This window comes from Saccopteryx leptura, chromosome 5 (genome assembly GCF_036850995.1).
Source record: "Saccopteryx leptura isolate mSacLep1 chromosome 5, mSacLep1_pri_phased_curated, whole genome shotgun sequence".
Classification (NCBI taxonomy): Eukaryota; Metazoa; Chordata; class Mammalia; order Chiroptera; family Emballonuridae; genus Saccopteryx; species Saccopteryx leptura.
Genome location: NC_089507.1, coordinates 210,065,442 through 210,088,450, shown reverse-complemented (window position 1 = coordinate 210,088,450; position 23,009 = coordinate 210,065,442). Strand labels below are relative to the sequence as shown.

Here is a 23,009-nt window from a genome sequence, read left to right as displayed (position 1 = left end):
TTTTTTGTTTGTTTGTTTGTTTGTTTCTTAAGTGAGAGGAAGGGAAACAGAGACAGACTCCCGCATGCACTCTGACTGGGAGCCCACCCAGCAACCCCCCTTCAGGGGCAATGCTCTGCCCAGGAATCGAACGGGGAACTTCCACTGCAGGGCCAACACTACCACTGAGCCAACCAGCAGGGGTCACTTTTTGTTTCTTTGTATCCCTTCTCTGGCTGTTGGGCAGATAAAATATATTATGCTCACTTTGTTAAAGACGGCGCTGCCCACGAGGAGGCCATCGCCCAGGTGATATTAATGTGTGTCTCTGTGGGCAGGTAGAATCCTTGTAACCTGGTGCTTGGTTTGGGGATTAAGCCTTTCTCACTCGTTTTGATGTGAGGCGGTACAATCCAATCATGCCTCAGAGAAGTGTCTTTGTATTAGAGACTTCCCTATTTTGTATATTGGATTAAAAGTTTGGAATCTACACTATAAAATGGGGGCAGAATGAGAGCTTGCTCTCTTGATTCCTGGGATGATTAGCATGAGAGAGCAGAGAGATCACAGCAGAGAGCAGAGAGAGGCCACGTGGAGGAGGCCAGAAGAAGCAGCCAAGATGGCAGAGTGTTGAGTGAGAAGCCAGTTAGTGCAGAGTTTGTGCAGGGAAAAGGAAGGAGATGGGGAACAGAGGTGAATAAGTCTGGTGAGCTAGAAACCTTTGATTCTAGGAGAACTCGGATTAAGTCAGTAGCTTTGTGAGCACTGAATGTGAGTGGGTTTTGGAGCCCAGTGTGTGTTTTTACTTGCCCGCCGGGTGCAAGCTAGAATTAAAGATGACAGCCCATCGGTTTTTGGCTCCGTTGTTTCTTTACCGACTGTCCGAATCTAATGCGAACCTGCATGGACCGGGCTGCTGTGATAGTGGCCGTGGCTTCTGGCTGTACACTGGCTTTTTATTTAAATAGCTTTATTGACATAGAGTTCACATACCATACAGATGCATGCAACCACCATTGTCACAGTTGAAACATTGTTATGACCCAAGAAAGAAATCCTTGACCCTTTATGTATCCACACCCTCAGCTCTAAGCAACTGCTACTCTGATTTCTGTCTGTATAGATTTGCCTGTTCTGGACATTTTATATAAATAGAATCATACAGTGTATAATCTTTTATGACTGGCTTCTTTCACTCAGACTAAAGTTTATATGGTTCATCCATGCTCTGTATAGATCAGTACTTAAAAAAATTTTTTTATTGAACATAAAACTTGCCATTTTAACTATCCTTAAGTGTATAATTCAGTGGCATTAATGACATTCACAATGTGCAACCATCATCACTATCTATCCCCAGAACTTTTTCTTCACTCTGAACAGAAACTCTGTACCTATTAAACAGTCATTCCCCATTCTGGCCTCCTCCCAGACCCTGGTAACCTCTAACCAACTTAATGTCTCTATGAATTTGCCTAGTCTAGATATTTCATAGAACAGAATCATACAATATTGATGCCTTTTGTCTGTGTTAATTCACTTAGCATAATGTTTTGAACGATCATTCACATTGTGGCACGCATCAGAACTTCATTCCTTTTTATGGCTGGATAATACTCTGTTTTATGTAAATATTACATTTTGTTACCCATTCATCTGTTGATGGATACTTGGGTTAATTGCTACCTTGTAGCTATTGTGAATAATGCTGCAATGAGCCCTGGCATACAAGTACCTCTTTTGTTTCGTTCTGTTTTTAAGATTTCATTTATTGATTTTTAAAAAATTTTTTGTATATTTTTTTACAGAGACAGAAAGAGAGTCAGAGAGAGGGGTAAACAGGGACAGACAGACAGGAACGGAGAGATGAGAAGCATCAATCATTAGTTTTTTGTTGTGCGTTGCAACACCTTAATTGTTCTTTGATTGCTTTCTCATATGTGCCTTGACCGCGGGCCTTCAGCAGACCAAGTAACCCCTTGCTCGAGCCAGCAACCTTGGTTTCAAGCTGGTGAGCTTTTGCTCAAACCAGATGAGCCCTCGCTCAAGCTGGCGACCTCAGGGTCTCGAACCTGGGTCTTCTGCATCCCAGTCCGACGCTCTATCCACTGCGCCACCACCCGGTCAGACTCATTTATTGATTTTTGAGAGAGGCTAGAGAGAGAAAGGGGTGGGGGAGGAGCAGGAAGCATCAACTCATAGAAATTGCTTCTCACGAGTGCCTTGACTGGGCATGCGTGGGGTTTCAACCTGGCAACCTAAGCATTCCAGGTTGATGCTTTATCCACTGTGCCACCACAGGTCAGGTACGTACCTGTTTGCTTCCCTGCTTTCGGTTCTCTGGGGTGTATACTTAGGAGTAACATTGCTGGATCATTCTATGTAGACCTTTTAGAGCAAGGGTCCCCAAACTACAGCCCGCGGGCCGCATGCGGCCCCCTGAGGCCATTTATCCAGCCCCCCCCCCCCCGCCACACTTCCGGAAGGGGCACCATCATCTCATTAGCCAAAAGCAGGTCCATAGTTCCCATTGAAATAGTGGTCAGTTTGTTGATTTAAATGTACTTGTTCTTTATTTTAAATATTGTATTTGTTCCCGTTTTGTTTTTTTACTTTAAAATAAGATATATGCAGTGTGCATAGGGATTTGTTCATAGGTTTTTTTATAGTCTGGCCCTCCAATGGTCTGAGGGACAGTGAACTGGCCCCCTGTGTAAAAAGTTTGGGGACCCCTGTTTTAGAGGAACCATCAACCTTTCCACAACATTTACACATTCCCACTAACAACGGACAAAGGTCCCAATTTCTCTACATCATCACCAACATGTGTTATTGTCTGCTTTTTTGTTGATAGCCATCCTAGTAGGTGTGAGGTGGTATAATTTGCATTTCCCTAATGACCAGCCTAGTTGAGTATCCCTTCATGTGCTTGCTGGCCATTTGTATATCTTCTCTGGAGAAATGTCTATTCGAGTTCTTTACACGCTTCTTAATTGGGTGTTTATCTTTTTGTTGTTGAGTTGTAGGAGTTTCTTATATATTCTAGATGTTAAACCCTTATCATATATATGATTTACAAGTATTTTCTCCCGTTCCGTATGTTCCTGATAATGTCCTTTGAAGAACAGGTGTTTTTCATTTTGATGAACTCCATCCAATTGGTCAATTTCTGCTTTTGTTGCTTGTGCTTTTGATGTCACGTTATTTTACGTTCTGCAAAGGTCCCTCTGGTTTCTGCTTGGAGGACAGGTGAGAGGGGCCCAAATGGCTGCCGGATGCTGTTCTAACTGTCCCAGGGAGAGAGGATGGAGGCTGGGATGAGGGTGGGGAAGGTGGAGGGAGAGAGAAATGGAAGATGAGAGAGAGATTGGTTGGGGGGTGTCAATTTAGAAGCTCTGAGGAAATTCAGGGAGAACTTGCAGGTTTCCAGCCTGAGCGCTTGGATGGATGGTCCGTGAACAGGGAGGGAGGCGGGGCTGGGAGGGCAGATCAGGAGCTCCACCTGCAAGATGACACCAAGGGCAAAGCGGTCTGGCCGCTCTCTCCATTTCACAGATGGGGAAAGGGAGGCCTAAGGAAGTATAGCGGTTCACCCAGGGTCTCCCATCACACCCTAGACAGAGGGGCTGGGACTCCAGGAGTCCTGCCACCCGGCCGGAGTGGCTGCCACCCAGCCAGAGCACTTACTCTCTCTCCACGGGGCATGGGCTCTGGCCTCAGAGAGCTATTTTTCAGCTGGGACAGGGTGCGGTTTTAGGCCAGATGAGTTTGTCCTGGGCTGGCAGCCAGTTCACAGCCCCCAGAGAACAGAACGGCTCTGTTTCATGAGGGCAGCCTGGGCCCTGACCCTGGCCAGCTGTGCCGTCTGGGTCTGCTGTGGGTCAGTTGAGGGTATAAGAGAATGGGGTGCCCACCTCAGAGTGTCTGGCAAGGTAGGGGCTCATCCACTTTCTTGGATTTGGCATCAATTAGACCCAGGCATGGATTCTGAGGTTTCCCTTCCCTATCCCCTTCCTTATGGTGTGACCTTGAGCAAGTCTCCTCCCCTCTCCATGCTTCATCTGTAAAATGGAGACATCCTCGGGTATGACTTCTGCGGCTCTCAATGTTGTAGTAGACATCAGAAGAGGAAACGGACCAAAAACATTACTATGAAAACTCTGAAGTGCCTAAAGCTGGGCCCAGCCCTCCTTGTGAGCCATGCCCCTGCCCAGTAGACTGCTAAGGCTGGGCTCCTTCACCAGACAGACATCCTGCTGGAGAGGAAGAAGGCTGGGGATGGGGTTCAGGCACCCAAACCTCTTATTATCCTGGCCCAGCAGACTTGACCAACCCATTGGACAGATGGGGAAAACTGAGGGGCACTCATCTGCTCAGAGTCACCAAGCTGTTAAGCCTGGATTCAAAGGCAGGGCTCTCTGAGTACAAAAATAAAAAAGATCCTTATCCATCCAATGTCCCCATTAAACAGATAGGGTAAGTTGAGAGCCAGGGAGAGGAAGCAACAGGCCTGGGGTCACACGGGCCGTCAGCAACAGGGCAGGAGTGGCGTGTGAGGTCCCTGCCTCCCAGGCTGGGCTAAGCTCCCTCTACCATCCCTTGACCACCGACCTCTAGAATGGAAAACGGGCTCCCGTCACAGTGGGATATTCATAGTCACTGGCAGACTTGGGGTTCCTTGTCAGCCATCTTCTTCCCACCAGAATAGGCTACAAGCTTTCCTAGAAATTCCACAGAGGGACCTTGCACCTCCACAACTCAGAGAAGTCTCCCAGGGGCTGAGGCTTTACTGACACAGAGCTATGTTGTCACTAGTGGGGAATCTTGGGGGAAAGGTCGCCCCATGCCCCCACCCTGAGCAGATTAGGACAAATATCCATATAGCAGGTCCTCTTGGCCTTCAAGAGACAACTGGGGATCCAGGAAACAAACTAGGAAATCTACACGACTCGAAGAGTGAGAAACTCTTTGGGAATTTATTGGTGGTCTCTGGAGAAATCTCTTCCTTGATTTGTCAGGTAATGAAAGCAGGGATCGGCTGGACTGGTCCCCAATTATAATACCAGATACCATTTAATGAGCACTTACTATGTGCGAGGCACCTCTCCAAGGGCTTTCCACATATTAACTCATTTAATATTAACAGCGAGCCTCTGAGGTCTGCTTATTCTCATTTTCCAGTGAGGGAATCAAGGCACAGAGAGGTAGATAAGTTGACCAGGGATTCACAGCATGTAACTGATGGAGCCTGGGCCGGAACCCAGTCTGTTCAACTGCAGAGCCATGTGACTGACTGACTGACCACTGGACCACACTGCCAGCCGTGTTGCAGGAGACTGGACATGAGTGCTGCCCAAAGGACCCAGCCCAGCCCAGCCAAGGCCCCCCAGACACAGCAGGACTGCTGAGGGGACAGAGCCTGTGGCCACCGCAGACCCAGGACTCGGCCTCGGCTGGTCTGAGGCTGAGTTAGAAGCCTGGGCCGTATCAGTCTCACAGCTCTGCCACTCGCTGCGTGTCACGGGGCCAGGCTCCACCAAATCTCTTTGAGTCTCAGTTTCCTCCTTATTAAAATGGGGTGAGATTAGTATCGGCTTCATAGGATTGTTATGAAAAATTCAATGAGCCCTGGGAAGCTTTTCAAGGGCTTAGCAGCAAGCTAAGGCACAAAGAAAATGCAGATAAATGTCAGCTATTAGTGTTATTATTGTTCATTATTTTTGTTATTATTCATTATTACATTTCCTTTCCGAACCCTGTCTCCCCTGGGGGTTGCTGTGAGTAGACAAGTTACTCTGTTTGGAGGCAGAGGGACACCCAAGATGGCCTTGGGGACCCCACCCTCTCAAGAATTTTGGGGTCACCCATCCCCCTTCCTTTGCCACCCCCCTCATCCCTCAGCAGTAGTTATAGTCTCTCCAGAAGTCAGTTTCCATCTTTGCACCCCGGGTACCCTGGCTCCCTGCCTGTGGTCCCCACTGGCTGGATGCTGTTGCTATGGCAACGGCATTCTAAGAGCTTTTGGCCCCCCTCTGAGGTGACAGGCGTGGATGGAGATGGGCTGATCAAATGTCTCCTGTGTTCTCTGACCTGTCTGAATGGAAGGCAGGAGGGTGGAATGTGAACATCGGAGCTGATTCAGGGTGGGGGCTAGCTCAGCCCCCAGCCCCCAGCGATGCCAGACAGCCGCCCCCACTGCGCTGTGTCCCTGTCCGGAGCAGCCCAGGGGATTACAAATGTAGATTCCAGCCACCAATGGCCCCCAGGGCCTGATTTTAATCCTGCGGGGAAGCTGCCTTAGATCAGAGAGCTGCTACTGGTTCTGAGGCAGGCAGGCCCCAAACCGCACTTGACGAAATCTTGGGTTTTGGAAGATTCCTCAAGTCCTTCTGGGCATGAGGTTTGTGTGGCTCCTTCTGCTGAGCCAAGTCCTGAGAACCCTGTGTGTCCCCTGGGCCCGCTCCAGGCTTGCCACCCTCTCCTTCCACGGCCTCATCTGTGGGAGGACGTGGGCCCGCCCTCTCCCTGGAGCCAGGAAAATTCCAGGGCTAGGCTGCGGAAGGCCATGCTGGAAACGCCTCCCAGGATAGACTGGGCCCACGCTCCCTTGGGGTAAAGACGTTTAGGGCAGGCAGCCGCAGACTCACTCTGGGCGGAGGCGGGGCAGGAGGGTGAGAGGCTCACAGTCTTCCTGTCTAAGATTAGAGGTGTCGAGTCCTCTGCCTGTTGTCCCCCATCCCGCCCGCCCGCACAACCTGCTGGAGGGGACGTGGCTCCTTATGCTTGTCCAGCCCCTACTGCCAACAGAACTGCTGACTGGGTACCAGAGGCTGGGCCTAGAGAGAGGAGGAATTGTGGGAAAGGGGATGGCAGAGTCCGAGGAGACGTGGTGGGGAGGGGAGTCGACAGAGACCATGAGGGGTTGAGGGTTCTCTCTGAAGCTCAAGGACCAGACTGTAGGGATCCTTGAATTTGAGACCGATGGCCCAGATGGTTGGATTGCAGTGAGAGAGATGCAGCAGACATTCCCTCCCCTCCCCCCTCCCCCCTCCCCCCTCCCCCCTTCCCCCTCTTCCCCCTCCTTCTCTCCTTCCCCCTCCTTCTCTCCTTCCCCTGCCCTGGATACTAACCGGCCTCCAGCAGGTGATTCTCATGCCCAAGGTCAGTGGTGCAGTGAATAGCGTGCAGTAATTTGCTTGACAACATCCCTTTATTTCTTTCCCAGACTCACCTCCCTGCTCCTCCCACAGTGGTTCCCAGGATTACTGTCAAATACGCATGCACTTGGATCCTTGTCTTGGGGTCTGTTCCAGTGGGACCCTAAGACCGGCTCATGGTTCTATATGAGGGCAGTGATGTCCCCTGTGTCCCAAGGACTCAGAGGGCTGCGTCCCCCTGGACTCCAGCCAGGCAGGTGGCCTGTCAAGGCTGAGAGCCCTGGAAGGGTCTGTACCGGGGGGAGGGGGCCAACCCCACTCTCTGCTGCACCCTGCGCTGACCTCCCGCGGGCCGGGTCTTCCCAGAGTCCCCGGCTGCCGGCTCTTGTCCCCTTAGCACAGGCCACGCACACACGGAGTGCCCAGGGGCCACGTCCTGATGGGCCAGGACCTTGTGCGGCTGACCCCAGCCCAGCACGCCCTGGAGCCGAGGGCAAGTGGTAGGGGCTCCCAGCTAGAGGGAGGCCGGGGGGCTAGTCTGGGGCGAGTCCTCCAGAGACGTCTGTGAGTCTGTCCCCTCGGAGGAGAAGCTGCCTCCGGTGGGGTGGGCGACGCGACTCTGCCTGGGGAGCCGCTGCCAGGAGAAGAGGGTGCTGAAAAATCGCTCGGGGGCAGGATCGAGGGGCTCCCGGGGGCCCTTGCTGTCATCGGCCTCGGCGACCTGGCCCGTGTCCTGGGGCACAGGGCCTGCCCGGAGGTTTCTGTCCTGCCCGGCTCTGGGAGCCCGGGGAGGCCCATGGGGTTTCGGTGAACGATCCAGGCCAAGGGAATCCTGGCAGGGCAGGTCCTGCCTTCCTCTGGAAACGGCTTCTCCGTTCACTCCCTGGCCCTTGGTGGCTGTCCCCCGTGGTTCCAGGTGTGCCGCGTGAGCACTGGGGCCCAGCGGGCACGGACAGTGGGCCAACGCCTTCTTCAGGAGGGTCTGGATCTCCCCGTGTCTTGCCTGGGCCTCGTCCCACAGGCCCTGGCCCAGCCCCTTCCGGCTCAGCGAGGCCACCTGCAGCCCCATGGCGGTGAGCTTCTCGGCAGGGAACTCAGACGCCAGTCGCTGCAGGTAGCGATGGAGGCGGCGCTGGTCCCCAGGGCTGGCCTTCTGGGCCTTGCCCAGCCTGAGCTGGGCCATCAGGTCCTGACAGTCCATGTGGAACCAGGTCATCTAGGGGACAAGAAGGAAGAGAAGTAGGGTTCAGGCTAGGAGTGGGATCGTGGGGCCCCCAGGAAGACAGGATGGGGCTTCTCTGAGCAGAGAGAGGACTCGAAGAATAAATCATTGATGGACTGAATTAATAACATGCCCAAATAGGTCAGGGCCCCCTCCGGCGGCCGTAATTTTCTTTGACACTGATGACAGTGGTTTCCTGCTCTTCCCCAAGGTGCACACACCTGCCACCGGTCCCCAGCACCCCTGGGAACTCCGGGCACAGGCTAACACCCCTCTGGGTCAGCAAGGACTTATGCCTCTCTGGAGCTCAGTTTCTCCTGCTGCAAAGTGGGAGGTTTTATGACGATCATAAAAAGCTTTCTGAGAGCTGAATATTCAGATTCTTGGATTGCATCAACCCCTCATGAAGGGTACTGCGAGAGGAGTCTGGCTAATGCGTATTGAGCACCACCTGTCTGCAGGCTCTGTGGGCTTTAGGCCTGAGCGCACTCAACTGCACCAACAGCTCATTTGACGGAGGAAGAAACGGAGGCTCAGAGATGCGAAATCACTTGCCCAGGTCACACCACAAGTCACGGGGGGGAGCTAGGATCGGGCCTCAGGGAGTATCCGCCAAGCCTGTCCTTATGTGGGAGAAACGGGCCCGGGCAGGGCCGACCCTCACTGTCAACCAGCGAGACCGTCAGCCAAGCCAGGCCCCTTGGCCGCCCTATTCCAGCCCCTCTGCCCCATTTTGGGATGCTGCCTGTCCCCACTTCACCCACAAAATGTCTGCGGGCTGCAAAGGAGCCAACACACTCCCAGCAGCTCGTGAAAAACATAATCTTTCTCTCCATTAATTTGGAAGCCGACAGCGAGCTGTTAGGCTGTGGGGATTGGAGAACCATTTTCTCTGAGGAAACCATCTTTCCGTGGATTAAGGGAACTTGTCTTTAGATAAATGGCTTCATATTCGCGGGAGCACACGGAGCTCATGGCTGGGAAAGGGCTCCATAAATCTCCGTTAGCGGCACAGTCGTGTTATTATTATTTAGTGCCAAAGCTGCTGCATGCATGCTCTCTGCCCGGGGCTGGGCCCAGCCCCGGGCTGTCCCGTCTGTCTGTCTAGGACTCCATTTTCCAGGCTGACTGAACACAGATGAATAACACCTCAGATACTATCTTGTCCCAAAGCCTTGTTGTGCGGGTTAAAATTCAGGGCCAGAAAGGAGAGGGGGCCTGCCCAGGTCACACAGCAAGAGATGGCCAAGCCGCGACTTCAGGCCAGGCCTGTTGCCTCCTGTAGGACTGCTAGTCCTGGGTCAGAGTCCACCTTCCCACATGCACCCAGCCTCCCGACCCCCAGCCACCTGGCCGGCCATCCGCAGCCTTCCCTGAGCCCCTTGGGTGCTGGCCCTGTGCCGGGCTCTGTGGACAGGACCAGGGCCCAGTCAGACCCGGTTGCTGCCCCGGGAACTCACCTCACAGGTGACAGACAGAGACAAGCAGGTGACGACGCAACAGGATAATTTCCGATCACAAAGGGCCCATGAAGTGATAAACAAAGGGTGATGAGAGAGAACAGGGGGCTGGGGGCAGGTGCTAGGTGGTCAGGAAGGGTCCCCGTAAGGAGGGGACATATGAGCTGAGCACTGAAGAAAGATAAGAAGCCAGCCGGTCGAGGGGAAAAGCTGAGGGAACAGCAAGGGCAAAGCCTCAGAGCTACAGCAAGTTTGGTCAGTGGGGCTGAAATTGGTTAAAACTGACGAGCAAGGGAGAAGCTTCCAGATAGATACATTTAACCCATGAGGTATTACCACAACTAATGATAATAATATTGGTGTTAAAGATCATAATTCCAAATTAGAGCAGAGTATGGGGTAGGTGTGTGTGTGTGGGGGGGTTACTTACTTTTAATTTGATTCTCTTGGCAATTTAATTTTCCCGGCAAAGCTGGCACGAGAGCCAGGTGATCTGGGTTTGAATCTCAGCTCTGCCACTTCCTAGCTGTGTGACCCTGGGTACATTCTTTGACCTCTCTGTGCCTCCTTGGTGCACAGAAGGGGCCTATGCAATAACAGTCCCCATCTCACGGGGTTAGTGTGACAATAAAACGATGTGTAAATGACTGGAACAAGGGCACATGATAAGAACTGCAGGAGCATTGGTTATTATTGTCATCATCGTCATCATCATCATTACTGATGAGGAGCGGAGGCCCAGGGCAGTGAGGCTCTCTTTGAGGTCACCCTGGCCACGCAGCACAAGTGGCCCACTCTCTAATGTCTGTACCGCTGGGAGTGTGTGTGTGTGTGTGTGGGGGGGTCCCTTTGCTGTCACAGCCTGCATCTGCCTCCCTTGCCTGCTGCCCCAGGGAGACAGAGAGTGGCCTGTCCTCCCAGTGCCCCTGGCAGGACTGACCGGAGTCCCTCCCGCGGCCTTCTGAAGCATCCTGTGTTCTCTGTCCCCTGAGTGACGGGCTGGCTGACAGCTGGGCCACTGGGCTCAGGCTCTTCTCACGCTCTGCCCTTGGTGGTGAGGGGCAGCTGTGGGCACTGGGCCCAGGCCAGAGACGTGGGTGTCTGTCCCCACTGGGTCACAGCTCTCCCAGGCTGCTCCCCTGTCCCCTGAGGCCTCAGTTTCCCCATCAGGAAATAATGTGTTTAGGAGAGATTTGGAAGAGTTGGGGGCCCTTAAGTCAAATCCTGCTTGACTGTCAGCCCCTGGGGGACCATGAGCCAGTCGCTTCCCTCTTTGGGCCTCCGTTTCCTCCTCTGTAAAATGGGCTGATCAACCATGCCACACTGGGTGGCCAAGCCATGACAGATGCAAAGTAATGGAGTTTCTCTTGCCTTGCACCCCAACACTCTGTGCTTGCCCCCCACCTCCACCCCCCCACCGTGGCCCTACCCTCTCCTCTGTCCTCCTGGCCAAACTCCGGGGTCCTGGCTAGGACGGAGGCCTCTGATCTGAGCGTGCCAGCCTCAGCCAACTGTCCCTCCCTCCCCTGCTTGCGCCACCTGTGTGGACAAGGGGCGGCATGGAAAAGGGCATTGTAATGGTGTCGTGGGCTTGCTGGGTGACCTTGGCTAAGTGACAGCCCTTCTCTGAGGTTGTTTCTCCAAATCCGCGACTGAGGGGTAACATAAGATCAACGTCGCCTACAGAGAGCTACATGACTGGATTCTCAGGAATCCCTCAGCCCCTTCCCTTAATCCCCACATTTATGAAGCAGGTGCTATCTGAGGGTCCCAGGGAGGCTGCCTGGTGTAGTGGGTCAAGTCGGGGGTCAGGGATACGCCAGCCCTGGATTTGGGAGGGTGACTTAACCTCTCAGACTATGTTTCCCTCCTGGAAAATGGAGGAAATGCTTTCGCCCAACTCCTGGGACTAGGGGATGAACCGCGCAGAGAGCCCGGGGCTGCGTCCGGCGGCTCCCGGCCTCCCGGCCGGAGGGGCGGTCTGTACAGGCGGTCTGCCAGGCTCACCTTCTTGCAGAAATGGTAGAGCTGGAGCAGCGTCTCCAGGTCTGTGCGCTGCCGCTCGGCGGCCATGTAGAAGTGGGTCAGCTCAGCCTGGAAGGTCCGCTGCGTGGAGGCGAAGGCTGCCAGCTCCGGGAACTCTGTCCCTGCGGCCTCGCCGGCCCCTCCAGCTGCAGCCCCCAGCTGGGCCGCCTGCTTGGACAGCTCCAGGCCTCGCCGGTACTGGGCCTGAGCGGGGAAAGGAGCATCCACTCAGCCCCCCTCAGCTGAGGCCTCCCCCAGAGTCAGAGAGCTCCCACTGCCCCGCTGCTGAGTGCTGAGACCGCCGGAGCCTCAGTTTGCTCATCTGTAGGATGGGGACACAGGCCTTTGTCGAGGCCGTTTACTTCACCTAGCTGGGACTCCGCTTAGTGTCATCTTCTGAAAAACGTCCCTGACCCCCAAAGCCTTTGTGTCCCCACGGTTTCCCCTTTCTGGCTGTTTCCCTGTTTGTCCCCCACCTCCATGCCCCACTGTCTTGGGAGTTCCCTGAGGGATTCTGAGATAGGCCGTCTTTGGACTCGGAAGTCCCTGAAGGCTTCCCGGAGGAGAGGGCATGTGCGCTGAACCCATTACGACCCGTGCTGGTCTCCTCGCTGCCCCGGGCAGTTTCCTTGCACTTTCCCACCTCCACACCTTGGCCCTGGCCAGGCCGCCCCTCTCCTGCCCTGTCCGTCCGCTCCAGTCCTGCTGCTCAGCTTTGGGAACGCACGGCAGCCCGAAGGAAGAAGTCCTCAAACTCCGCGTGGGCTCTCTCCACCGTCTCCAAACTCCCGTCCTTGGGCGTCAGTGCTTGCAGGCAGCGGCTTCCTTCCTGCTCCATCCAGTTGCTGACCTGGGACGGGGGAGGGCGGTTTGGACTTGAGGGGCTCACGTCCTTACACCAGAGCAAGTGCCCGGCGGGAGCTGGGCCTGGCGCAGGGCCTTCCCTGTGGAGGGTGGCCAGGTAGGAGCACCCACATCTCCCGGCCCGGCCTCCCCTCTCACCTGGTGGATGGCAGCTTCCAGGTGGCCCAGGCGGATGCGGAGCTCCAGCCTCCCCAGGAGGTGATTAGATGCAGTGACCAGCACATGTAGCTGCTCGTCCAAGAGGCTATAGAGGGCGGTGGCTTCAGCCAGGTGGCTCCTGGGAAGCAGAGGAGGCGAGAGAAGGCCCAAGATGCACCCCTTCCCCAATACAGGCCTGTACCCCCAACTTCCAGCGATTCTAGGACCCTAACCTGGGAATTCTGGCTGCCGACTTGATGTGTGACTATGGACATGTCCCTATACCTTTGTGGGCCTCAGCTTTGGTGTCCCATGGGACTGGGAGGACCAGCAGACACAGCAGGAAACCGAATGGCCCTCCCATATCCAGGAGGTTATGAACTGAGCTGGACAGGTCTGGGTTCAAATCCCAACCCCGCTCTCTTTGAGTCATGGGGACTTGTGCAAATTTCTCAACCTTGCAAGGCTTTTTATTTCACCCCTGAAAAATGGAGATGACAGAACCCACCCACTTCACAGACTGCAGCAGGGATTATATGATCTAACATCTTGGCTCTCAACCCTGGCTGCACATTACAATCTACCCTGGGAGCTTTAAAAGTCTGGATGCCCAGGCCGACCCCAGGCCCCCGGGGGCAGGTCTGAGCGCAGCCCGGACAGCAGCGCTTCCTAAGCCTCTTCCGGAGGTTCGAGAGGTTCCGGAGGTGGGGGGCGGCCGGGGCTGAGAACCAGCCCTCACGCACTCAAAACGCAACGCGGGACATCCAGCACACGTAAGCGCTTGTCATTTATACTGCAGCGACAGTGACCCGCTGTAACAAGCCCTCTACCCGGCCTCCATTTTACAGATGGGAAAACTGAGGTCCAGAGAGAGAGGAACTGACTCTCAAACAGGCCAGTCTGAACTGGAACCCAGTCCGTGGTGTTTTCCGAACGTAATTTTTAAAAAGGGTCGAAGCCAGCAAGGCGTAAATGAAGGACTGTGGATGGGATCCAGGCATACTAACGCTTGTGTAAAGGAAGGAATCCGGGGCTTTCCCAGCACCCCTCAAATCCCACCACACCCTCCTCTGCCCTGGGTGAGGGGGGGGGGGCGTCTTACTTCAGGAGGAAAAAGAGGAGATGTTAGGAAAGCCTGCTTGCCTGGAGGGAGTCTTGCCTGGGCCTTCCCATCTGACCGCCGCTCCCCACGGGTCACTGCCCTTCCAGGTGAGGGCCCAGGGCACTTGAACAGGAAGGAAAATGCCAGCCTGCCTTGCGGAGGGAAGGAGGGAGGGAGGGGCGGTAGGCAGGAGTTGCTGCGATTCATCTGCAGAATGAACGCGCATAGCGGCTCACATGGGACCACAGCGCCCCCTGGTGGAGATACCAGTGACAAATGGTCTGGAGGGGCCTTTGGTGGACAGAGGGGCCTGGTGCCCAGTCAGTGAGGTGGGGACACTCTAGGAATCACAGCTCCAGCGCCACCAGGCCACATGAGGGGCAGGGATCCACTGCCCAATACCAGGGTCCACTGCCGCCCAGTGCTCGTATCAACATGACTCTGCCTGCGGCCCCGGCGCAAGGTGGTGTGTTCAAGTTTCTGGACCAAGCTGCCTGGGTTCTGGTCCTGGCCCCGCCACCTCCCAGCTGTGTGACCCTCGGCAAGTCACTCAACCTCTCACTGAGCCTCAGGCTCCTCCACTGTGAAATGGGGATATCACTAGGATCCACCTCATTGGCGGGAATTAAACAGGTTATTATTTTAAAGCCATTTTTTTTTTTTTTTTTTCATTTTTCTGAAGCTGGAAACGGGGAGAGACAGTCAGACAGACTCCCGCATGCGCCCGACCGGGATCCACCCGGCACGCCCACCAGGGGGCGATGCTCTGCCCACCAGGGGGCGATGCTCTGCCCACCAGGGGGCGACGCTCTGCCCACCAGGGGGCGATGCTCTGCCCATCCTGGGCGTCGCCATATTGCGACCAGAGCCACTCTAGCGCCTGGGGCAGAGGCCACAGAGCCATCCCCAGCGCCCGGGCCATCTTTGCTCCAATGGAGCCTTGGCTGCGGGAGGGGAAGAGAGAGACAGAGAGGAAAGTGCGGCAGAGGGGTGGAGAAGCAAATGGGCGCTTCTCCTGTGTGCCCTGGCCAGGAATCGAACCCGTATTTTAAAGCCTTTAAAACAATGTTGTGCTCATACTAAGTGCTATTTAGGTGTTGTCCTTGGAAGCTTATGTAGACGTTAGAACTGTGTGTTCTGGCAGAGATAAAAATATTTCCAATTACTGACTGATTTAATTACTGATTCCCTCACCACACCCCTAAATTTAAGAAAATTGGTACTTTTCAGGAATATTTAGTATTTATTCTGTGGCTCTGAGGCGCCCTCATACACTGTGAGCTTCTCCCCACCGGGCTCAGCTCAGTCTCTGGGTCAGGGAAAGTGGTCGGTCCATGAGTGTGACCAGAAGCAAGCAGGGCTGTCCTGCAGTGTCCACCCCAGTGTGACGATGACCAGGGCAGCACAGACAAGACAGGATATGGGCCCTGGGCATCGGCAGCGCCCACACTGTGTGCCCAGCTCCAAACTCCCACCCAGGAGACAGGGTGGGGTGGGAGGGGAGAAGATTGGGAGTCCGTACCTGACATCGGGGTTGAAGTCCAGCCTGCTGGCCTCCTGCCGCAGCCTGGCCAGGGTGGCCCCACCTTCCCGCTGGAGGCCCAGCAGGCCTGGGTCCCTCAGCACAGCCTCCATCAGCTCCTTGGACTTGTTCAGACACCTGGTGGCCTCCTGCCAGTGTAGAGAGGTGGCCTGAGACCCAGTCCCCACTCTGCCTCTACAACCTTCCAGGGCTCCCCACACTCAGATCATGGCAGACTCCCCCCATCTGGCATTCAGGGTCCTACAGAAAGTGTATATTTTTCTACCTCTAAAACATCTCTCATCATCATGGCAACCTCACTGGCCCAAGTGCCATCATCGCTTGCTGGGAAACCATCCCAGCCTCCTCACTGGTCTTCCTGCTACACTCTGGCTCCCCCTTCAGTTTGTTTTCTACATGGACACTGGCTTCCATGCTATTCCTGAATATACCAACCATAATCCCACCTCAGGGCCTTTGCACATGTTTGCCCTCCTCCTGGAGCCCAATCTCCCTCTTATTTCCATGCAGCCTCCTTCTCGTCCTTCAGCCTGAATTTAAATACCATCTCTTCAGGGAGCCCTCACCCCGCTCTGTTATTCTCAATCTTACTATCGTAGCATTTGGCACAATTTGTAATTACATGCCCACTTCTTTGTTCACTTTTTAACAACGACCTCTACCACAGTACCATGAATCCCAGGAGGGCAGGGACAAGTCTACCACAGTACCATGAATCCCAGGAGGGCAGGGATAAGTCAACTTGCCCCAGGCTGAGGCTTCAGGTGCACATAGTGAGTACCCAACATTGAGCCCTTGGTCTGTGGAATCTGGGGTGCAGCATGACTTTCCCGCCTCATGCTCCTGCCTCACCTGTGCCCCGCCAGGGGGGTCACCCTTCTCAAACTCCTTGATGGACGCCTGTAGCAGGGAGGAGGCCTGGCGGAGGTCAGCAAGGAAAGGGTCCGACTTCTGCAGGACAGAAGGCCAGAGGTGGGTGTCAGCCTGGGCCGTGGAGGAGGACGCCTCCCCCACCCCGGAGTACACAGCAGGGATGTCAGGTGGTGGTTCTCAAACTTCAGCTGCATCAGAATCACCCGGAGAGCTGGTTATATCTATGCTGCTGAGCCCCACTCCGGAGTTTGTGACTTAGCCCCTCTGGGTGGGGCCTGAATGGGACTTTGTAACAAGTTCCCCAGGTGATGCTGATGCTGCCGGTCCGGCAGGGACCACACTTTGAGAACAACTGGGGCTGGGAACAACAGAGGGAGGACAGTCCTGAGCTGTCCCCAGGCCAGTGGGGACACCGTGGGGGAGAGAAAGAAAGGGGAAGTCAGAGGACAGGGATGGGGGGGCATCCTCCGCTGGGTCCCACTTCAGCCCAGCTCTGCCACTTACTCACTGTGAGGCCTTGGGCAAGTTACTTAACCTCTCTGTGCTTCTGCGTCTTCCTCTGTAAAACGGGATCACGGGAGTTCTTGCCTTATAGGCTGGTGTGAGGATCAAACAGTGTTAGTCTTCATCGTTACCAGTTTTATAGTCTGAATCTATGGGTCAGATTTCATTTAAAGGGAAGGTTTTAAAACAAAAATGTACTTCGAAAGTCACTGGATTCATTGGAAGGGAACTGGAGCCCAGGGGACAAGCAGGAAAGGGAATGTTTTTCGGTACCTTGTTGTACCATCTGAATTTTGAACATACTGCCTATTTTTAAACAGGCGTGATTTTAAGAAGAGTACCACGTGATACACTATTAACATAAACCAGTGGTTCTCCGTGTGTGTGCATGTGTGTGTGTGTGTGTGGGGGGGGGGTATTTCTACCCCCGAGGGGGCACTGCCAATATCTGGAAACATTTTGGTTGTCATGGTCAGAGTGGGCAGATGCCAGGGGGGGATGGTGCTAATCACGCTACGATGCACAAGACAGCTCTCAACAGCAACACAAAAGAATTATCCAGCCCAAAATGTGAACAGTGCGGAGGACGAGCAGCCCCGGTCTAGAGGAAGCTGCAGGCGGGCACTGGCGGGCGCGGTTTCTGTGCGGTTTAAGCTGGTCATCTTCTGTGTGCTGTTGTGTGAGTCTCCCCACCCTGTGTGTTCTCGTGTGTTAACTTGGGCATGAAATGCCCCCTCGAAGGGTTGTGGTGAGGAGGGATTGAGCGCAGCGCTGGCTGTTTTCTCATTTCCCTTCTTACAAAAGGGAACACGCCTGCCCCTCCCCCCCACCAGGCACTGAGCTGGGTGGGTGGGTCTACAGAGCAGATGTCTGGATTTATTTTCCGTTAACAGAGACATAACTCTCAGCATGTGTCAGACACTCTTCTAAGCTCTTTACCCCCCATTAACTCAATTACTGCTCACAACTGCCCCCCGAGGAGGTACTATGATTACCCCCCATTTTACAGCTAAGGAGAAGGGCTCAGAGAAGGTATATAACTTACCCAAGGTCACACAGCAGAGCTGGGATTAGAACCCAAGCAGGCAGGCCCCAGAGCCTGAGCTCTCAATCACTCTACTCTGCACCTTCATTTTAGACATTTGCTGAAGGACTAGTTTTGACCTGGACAGCATGGATGGATCCCTGGGGGCAGGATAGTGGAGGGAGGGAGAGGAGTGGGGGTATGGGGCTAAAGGCCGTGACGGTAGACACCTGGAAGAATTGCACCCACTCGCTGTGGCGGTAGGGGAAGGACCCTTCCAGGGCTGCGGGCAGCTGGCTGGGGTCCACATGGTGGCTGAGGGCTTTTAAGGAGGTCAGTGCTTCTACCTGTATACGAAAGAAGCAAATCAGGAGGACTGGGGACTCACTGTGGGGACAGACGTTTGGTAAGGGTCTGTCCAGGGCCCAGCCCCAGCACCACTCCACCTCCCACACGGAAGTCTGGCCCTGGCTTTTAGAATTGCTTTCTGGGCAATGAATCTTCTCGGGGAATTCCGAAAAATCAAAATTCAGAACCAGACCCTGGGTAAAGAATAGCAAATAAACAGCATTCTCGCTACCATTCTGCTAGCCTGTGCCCAAGGCAGACATCATTAATCAATCACAGCACTAGCTCCCTCTGAGCTTGGCTCCTTCCCAGCCCAGCTCTCCAGGCAATCACATAAATTGACTGAAGCTGGCCCTTGTCATGTAATTTCTTTGTAATCCTTGTACCATTCTCTGGTGACCCAAGGCACTGTCTCCTCTTTGAGGCTGTTGAGAAAGGTCACCAAGTCCTAACAGTATCCCCTAAGCCAGGGGTCCCCAAACTACAGCCCGTGGGCCACATGCGGCCCCCTGAGGCCATTTATCCGGCCCCCGCTGCACTTCCAGAAGGGGCACCTCTTTCATTGGTGGTCAATGAAAGGAGCACATTGACCATCTCATTAGCCAAAAGCAGGCCCATAGTTCCCATTGAAATACTGGTCAGTTTCTTGATTTAAATTTACTTGTTTTTTATTTTAAATATTGTATTCGTTCCCGTTTTTTTTGTTTTTGTTTTTGTTTTTACTTTAAAATAAGATATGTGCAGTGTACATAGGGATTTGTTCATAGTTTTTTTTTTATAGTCCGGCCCTCCAACGGTCTGAGGGACAGTGAACTGGCCCCCTGTGTAAAAAGTTGGGGGACCCCTGCCCTAAGCCATGGAAGAGGGACTAGGTGATTGCTTTGCCCAGGCAGTGAAGTTTGGGGTTTATGCTCCAAACAGCTCCAGATACCTAAGCCCGGGACTGGGCAGGTTTGTGGTTTGGTGGGCCCACTAGTTAACCCTGGTACTCAAAGTGTAGTCCACAGACCAGCAGCATCAACAGCACCTAGGAGCATGCTAGAAATGCAGAGTCCCAGGCCCCAACCCAAACTACTTCGTTGGAACTTGCACTTTGACAAGGTCCTCAAGCGACTCATAAGTACATGAAAGGTTGAAAAGCCTATCTCTAGCCCACAATGTGCCTTGTCTCCGACCAGGAGGAAGGATCCCTTTAAAATCATTTCCTGAAATGGCAAAACGTGGGTGCCCGCACTTGACGACTGTGGCACATGGCACTAATTTAAGGGAGCTGCCAGGCTCTTTCCCGCAACGGCCCAAATCAACTCTGCATCTGAGATGGAGATACCTAGAGAAACTAGGGGGGAAATACAGGGAGATCAGGAGGAAAAGGCACCTCTGCCTCCAGCTTGCTGTGTGGCCTTGGGCGGCCTCAGTTCCCCCCTCTGAAAAGAAAGGGGGAAGGGGTTGGCTAGATGAAGCTTTTCAAAAAGGTTTCATGCCATGTGCCACTCTCAGCCACGTGGTGGTGGCCACCAGGCATTGCTAGGATTGCCAGAGAAAAAATAATTCTGTGACACAGGCAGGACCAGAGAGTTGTAGCATCCGGGCCTTGCATTTATTGACGGGCACTATTATCTCAGGGCGCCCTTGCTCGTGACTTCTGCAATGCCCCACCCCTGCTCAGCACAGACCCAACCACTCCTCTCCGCCTGGGCTGACGCGGCCTGCCCCTCACCTGGATGTCAGGCAATGTCTCCAGAGGAAGAGCAGCCTCCTTCTCCCCCAGGAGGAGTATGGCACAGATGGAGGCTGGGTCCCGAGCCTGGAAAAAAAGAAGCATTTCAGCGCTGCTCTGCCTGGGCCTTCGCTGAGCCCCTAAGCACCCCCCGCACACACATACACACACCCCACTAAGGAGCAAGCAAATAGGGCTGGGGAGGGGGGGGGTTTCCTGAGGCTGGGACCCTTCTGTGGTATGTGTGGAAGGTGAGCTGTTGAGCATCAAGAGAGTAGCAGGTCCAAGCTGTGTTGCAAACTTCCTAGATGACCCGTCCCCTCTGGGCCTCAGTTTCCCCATCTATACAGTGAGGAGGAGATAAGCATAAGCCAAACTTCCATTTACTCTGCTGTCTATACCAGCCAGTTAGGAATCTCTTCCCTCCCTCATTCTCAGGTCACGGGGTCATGTGACCTAAGTCTAAGCCAATCAGAATGTGTCATTCCCCTGGTCACAGGGATTGGTTGATGGATCAACACCTGAGCCAATCACGGTTAAGGAGACACAAAAACATTTTCTAGGACTTCTGGAAGGGGAAAAATTTCTCTTATTGGTCTTGAATGAAAGACCACGTGTAGTTAGAGCTTCTGGGAGCCAGATTGCCACGCAGAGGGGACCTCGGAGAGAGGGATACCTTCCCAGGAGAACAGGGCCAGAAACGGAGAGAGAAGAAGCAGATCTTGTGACAATATATGAGCCTCTGGTTCAAGCCATACATACTTAAGTTGGACTTAACTCCTGGACTGTGGAGTCACATGAACCCGTGATCAGTCTTTCTCTGTAAGCCTGTTTGGGCTGGGGTTTCTGCTGGCTGCAACTAATGGTTGCTGACTGGGGGCCCTGGACCTAGTTCTGAGCCCCCGGGGCTCTATGAATATCAGAAGGCCCCTGGTGCTGCCGAGACTCGCTAGGCTGATTCTGTCCACCTGCCACTCACCTGGGTGACCTTCAGGGCACTGACCAAACCAGGGTGTAGAGGCTGCTTCCTGGCATCAATCACAACCGCCAGCCCCTTGGTCTTATCTTCTGGCCTGTGGGTGGTAAACAGTCTTGCTGGATAACCCAGGCCCTCTAGGGGAAGGCGAGGGAAACTGGCTGCTGGACACCTTGATTAATTGGTGGACTTAGAGTCTCCTTGGTCATCCCCTTTTCTTCCAGGTGAGCCTCAGAGAGGGGAGCTCACCACCCCAAGGTCACACAGCAAGTTAGTGGGATTCCAGGGTTTTGTGTACCGTGCTGGCCACTTTCTCAGCACCAAAAATGGGGCCTCGTCTCCCTGTCTGGTCAGCAAAGCCACTCCACCTTGGACAAGAGGAAGAAACTCTCAGTGGCCAGCTGGTGGCAGTGTTGCCTCCCATGGGGTGGAGGAGTACATGGAGAAGCTTCTATCAGTCCCTCTACCCCCTACCCCTAGCAGCAGACCTCCACGTTGGGTTGGGGTCTATAGCCATAACCCTGAGCAAATGCCACTTTTGAGACCATCTGATGGGCTGGGACTCAGAGGAAAGGATGGTACCTCTTCCCTAGCCAGTCCACCATGAAGTCCAAATGATAGGGTGGGGGTTAGAAATCAGCCTGGGTCACTCACTAACTTATTCATTCATGCATTCATTTTTTTCACTTTCTCATTCATTCATTCATTCATTAACCCTCCATTTGTTCAACAAATATTTATAATTCAGATGTCAGCTTTCAATTATCACCTCCTCAGGGAAGTCTTCCCTGATGTTCCAATTGGAATGAGTCCACTCAGCCTTCTCACTCTACGACCGTGGCTCTCAAAAGCTGGTCCACAGTCCAGCAGCATCAGGATCACCAGAAAACTGGTTAGAAATGCAAATGCTCAGGCCCCACCGCAGACTTACTGACTCAGAAACTCTGAGGTCGGAGGGATGGAGTGGCCAGCCAGCCCAGGTCTTACCTGGGGACAGTGCACAGGTAGGAAAGCAGCTTGGTGAGCTCTGAGGCTGTGCACCATGGCGCCTCCCAGGCTCCCTGGGTGGTTGACACCAGAAGCAGGGGCCGCCCTGCCCTGTCCCGACCACCTGGAGGAGAGAGGGCACAGGGGCACAGTGAGAACTTTGGTGCAACCCCCTCTTCTAGGACCTGCTCTGTGGTCTCCAGGTCTTTGCCCACACTGCCTGAAATGCCCTTTCTCTCCTTCTCCCCCCTTAACTCTGAACTCCTTTTCATCCTTCCAAACCCAGCTCAAAAACCACTTCCTCCGAGAAGTCATCCCTGATTTCCTCCTCCATGCGGAGGTAAGCCTCACCCTCCTCTGGACTCCCTCTGTCCGGGGTTTTACCTGGGGGGATAGAGCTCACGGAATGAGCTTTGGGTTCGCACAGACATCTGTCCTCCCACAGACCCTTGAATGCCCCCTTGGTCACAAGTTCTTTTACACTGAGCTGTAACGACCTGTTGAATGTTCTCCACCCCAGAATATAGACTTCCTAAGAGCAGGAGCACATTCAGCTTGTTCCCTGTTGGGCCCTCAGGGCTAAGCTTGGAGCCTGGCAGGGATGCCAGCACCCTAAGATGGAACCAGCTCTGTGGTATCTTCATGCCCCTCCCACCCCACCCCACTGTGGGATCAAGCCACACCCTTGCTTAGCTCCTCCCCCACCCTAACCTGCTTCCCTCACTCAGCTTCTCCCCAGAGCAACCTCAGGAAAATACATCCCTTTCACAAGGACCTCTGGCTCTGGCTCAGCTTCCAGGGAACCTGACCTGACACCCAGACACCCAACTTGCCTGCGTCACTGAAAGTAGGGTGTATGCACAATGTACGTATTAGACGGTGAGTAGGTAGATGAATGAATGGAGGATGAATGTTTGGATGCATACATAGAAACTGCTTTTCTACAGGGTGTGGCAAAAGTAAGTTTACAATTGTGAGTACACGAAACAATTAATTCTTGTATTAATATTTATTGTATTGTTTTTCATATGAACAACTGTAAACCTACTGTTGCCCCGCCCTGTAAAATCTAACTTCTTCATTGGAAAGA

General features: G+C 53.8%; 1 protein-coding gene across 2 annotated transcripts in view; it reads right to left on the bottom strand.

The window, feature by feature from the left end:
* Window positions 1-7,185: 7,185 nt before the first annotated feature.
* KIAA1755 (KIAA1755 ortholog) overlaps window positions 7,186-23,009 on the bottom strand; it is a 32,170-nt gene continuing 16,346 nt past the window's right edge. Inside the window, exons 5-14 of one of the 2 annotated variants that reach the window (XM_066387835.1) lie at window positions 21,920-22,043; window positions 20,936-21,029; window positions 19,957-20,043; window positions 18,122-18,238; window positions 16,343-16,441; window positions 15,470-15,618; window positions 12,846-12,984; window positions 12,571-12,693; window positions 11,826-12,047; window positions 7,186-8,352 (exon numbers count right to left, since the gene is read on the bottom strand). In XM_066387835.1, the coding sequence (XP_066243932.1) occupies window positions 7,651-8,352; window positions 11,826-12,047; window positions 12,571-12,693; window positions 12,846-12,984; window positions 15,470-15,618; window positions 16,343-16,441; window positions 18,122-18,238; window positions 19,957-20,043; window positions 20,936-21,029; window positions 21,920-22,043 (1,856 nt within the window). In that variant the 3' untranslated portion in view covers window positions 7,186-7,650. The remainder of the gene's footprint in view (window positions 8,353-11,825; window positions 12,048-12,570; window positions 12,694-12,845; window positions 12,985-15,469; window positions 15,619-16,342; window positions 16,442-18,121; window positions 18,239-19,956; window positions 20,044-20,935; window positions 21,030-21,919; window positions 22,044-23,009) is intronic. The other variant, XM_066387836.1, reaches the window with a different exon arrangement.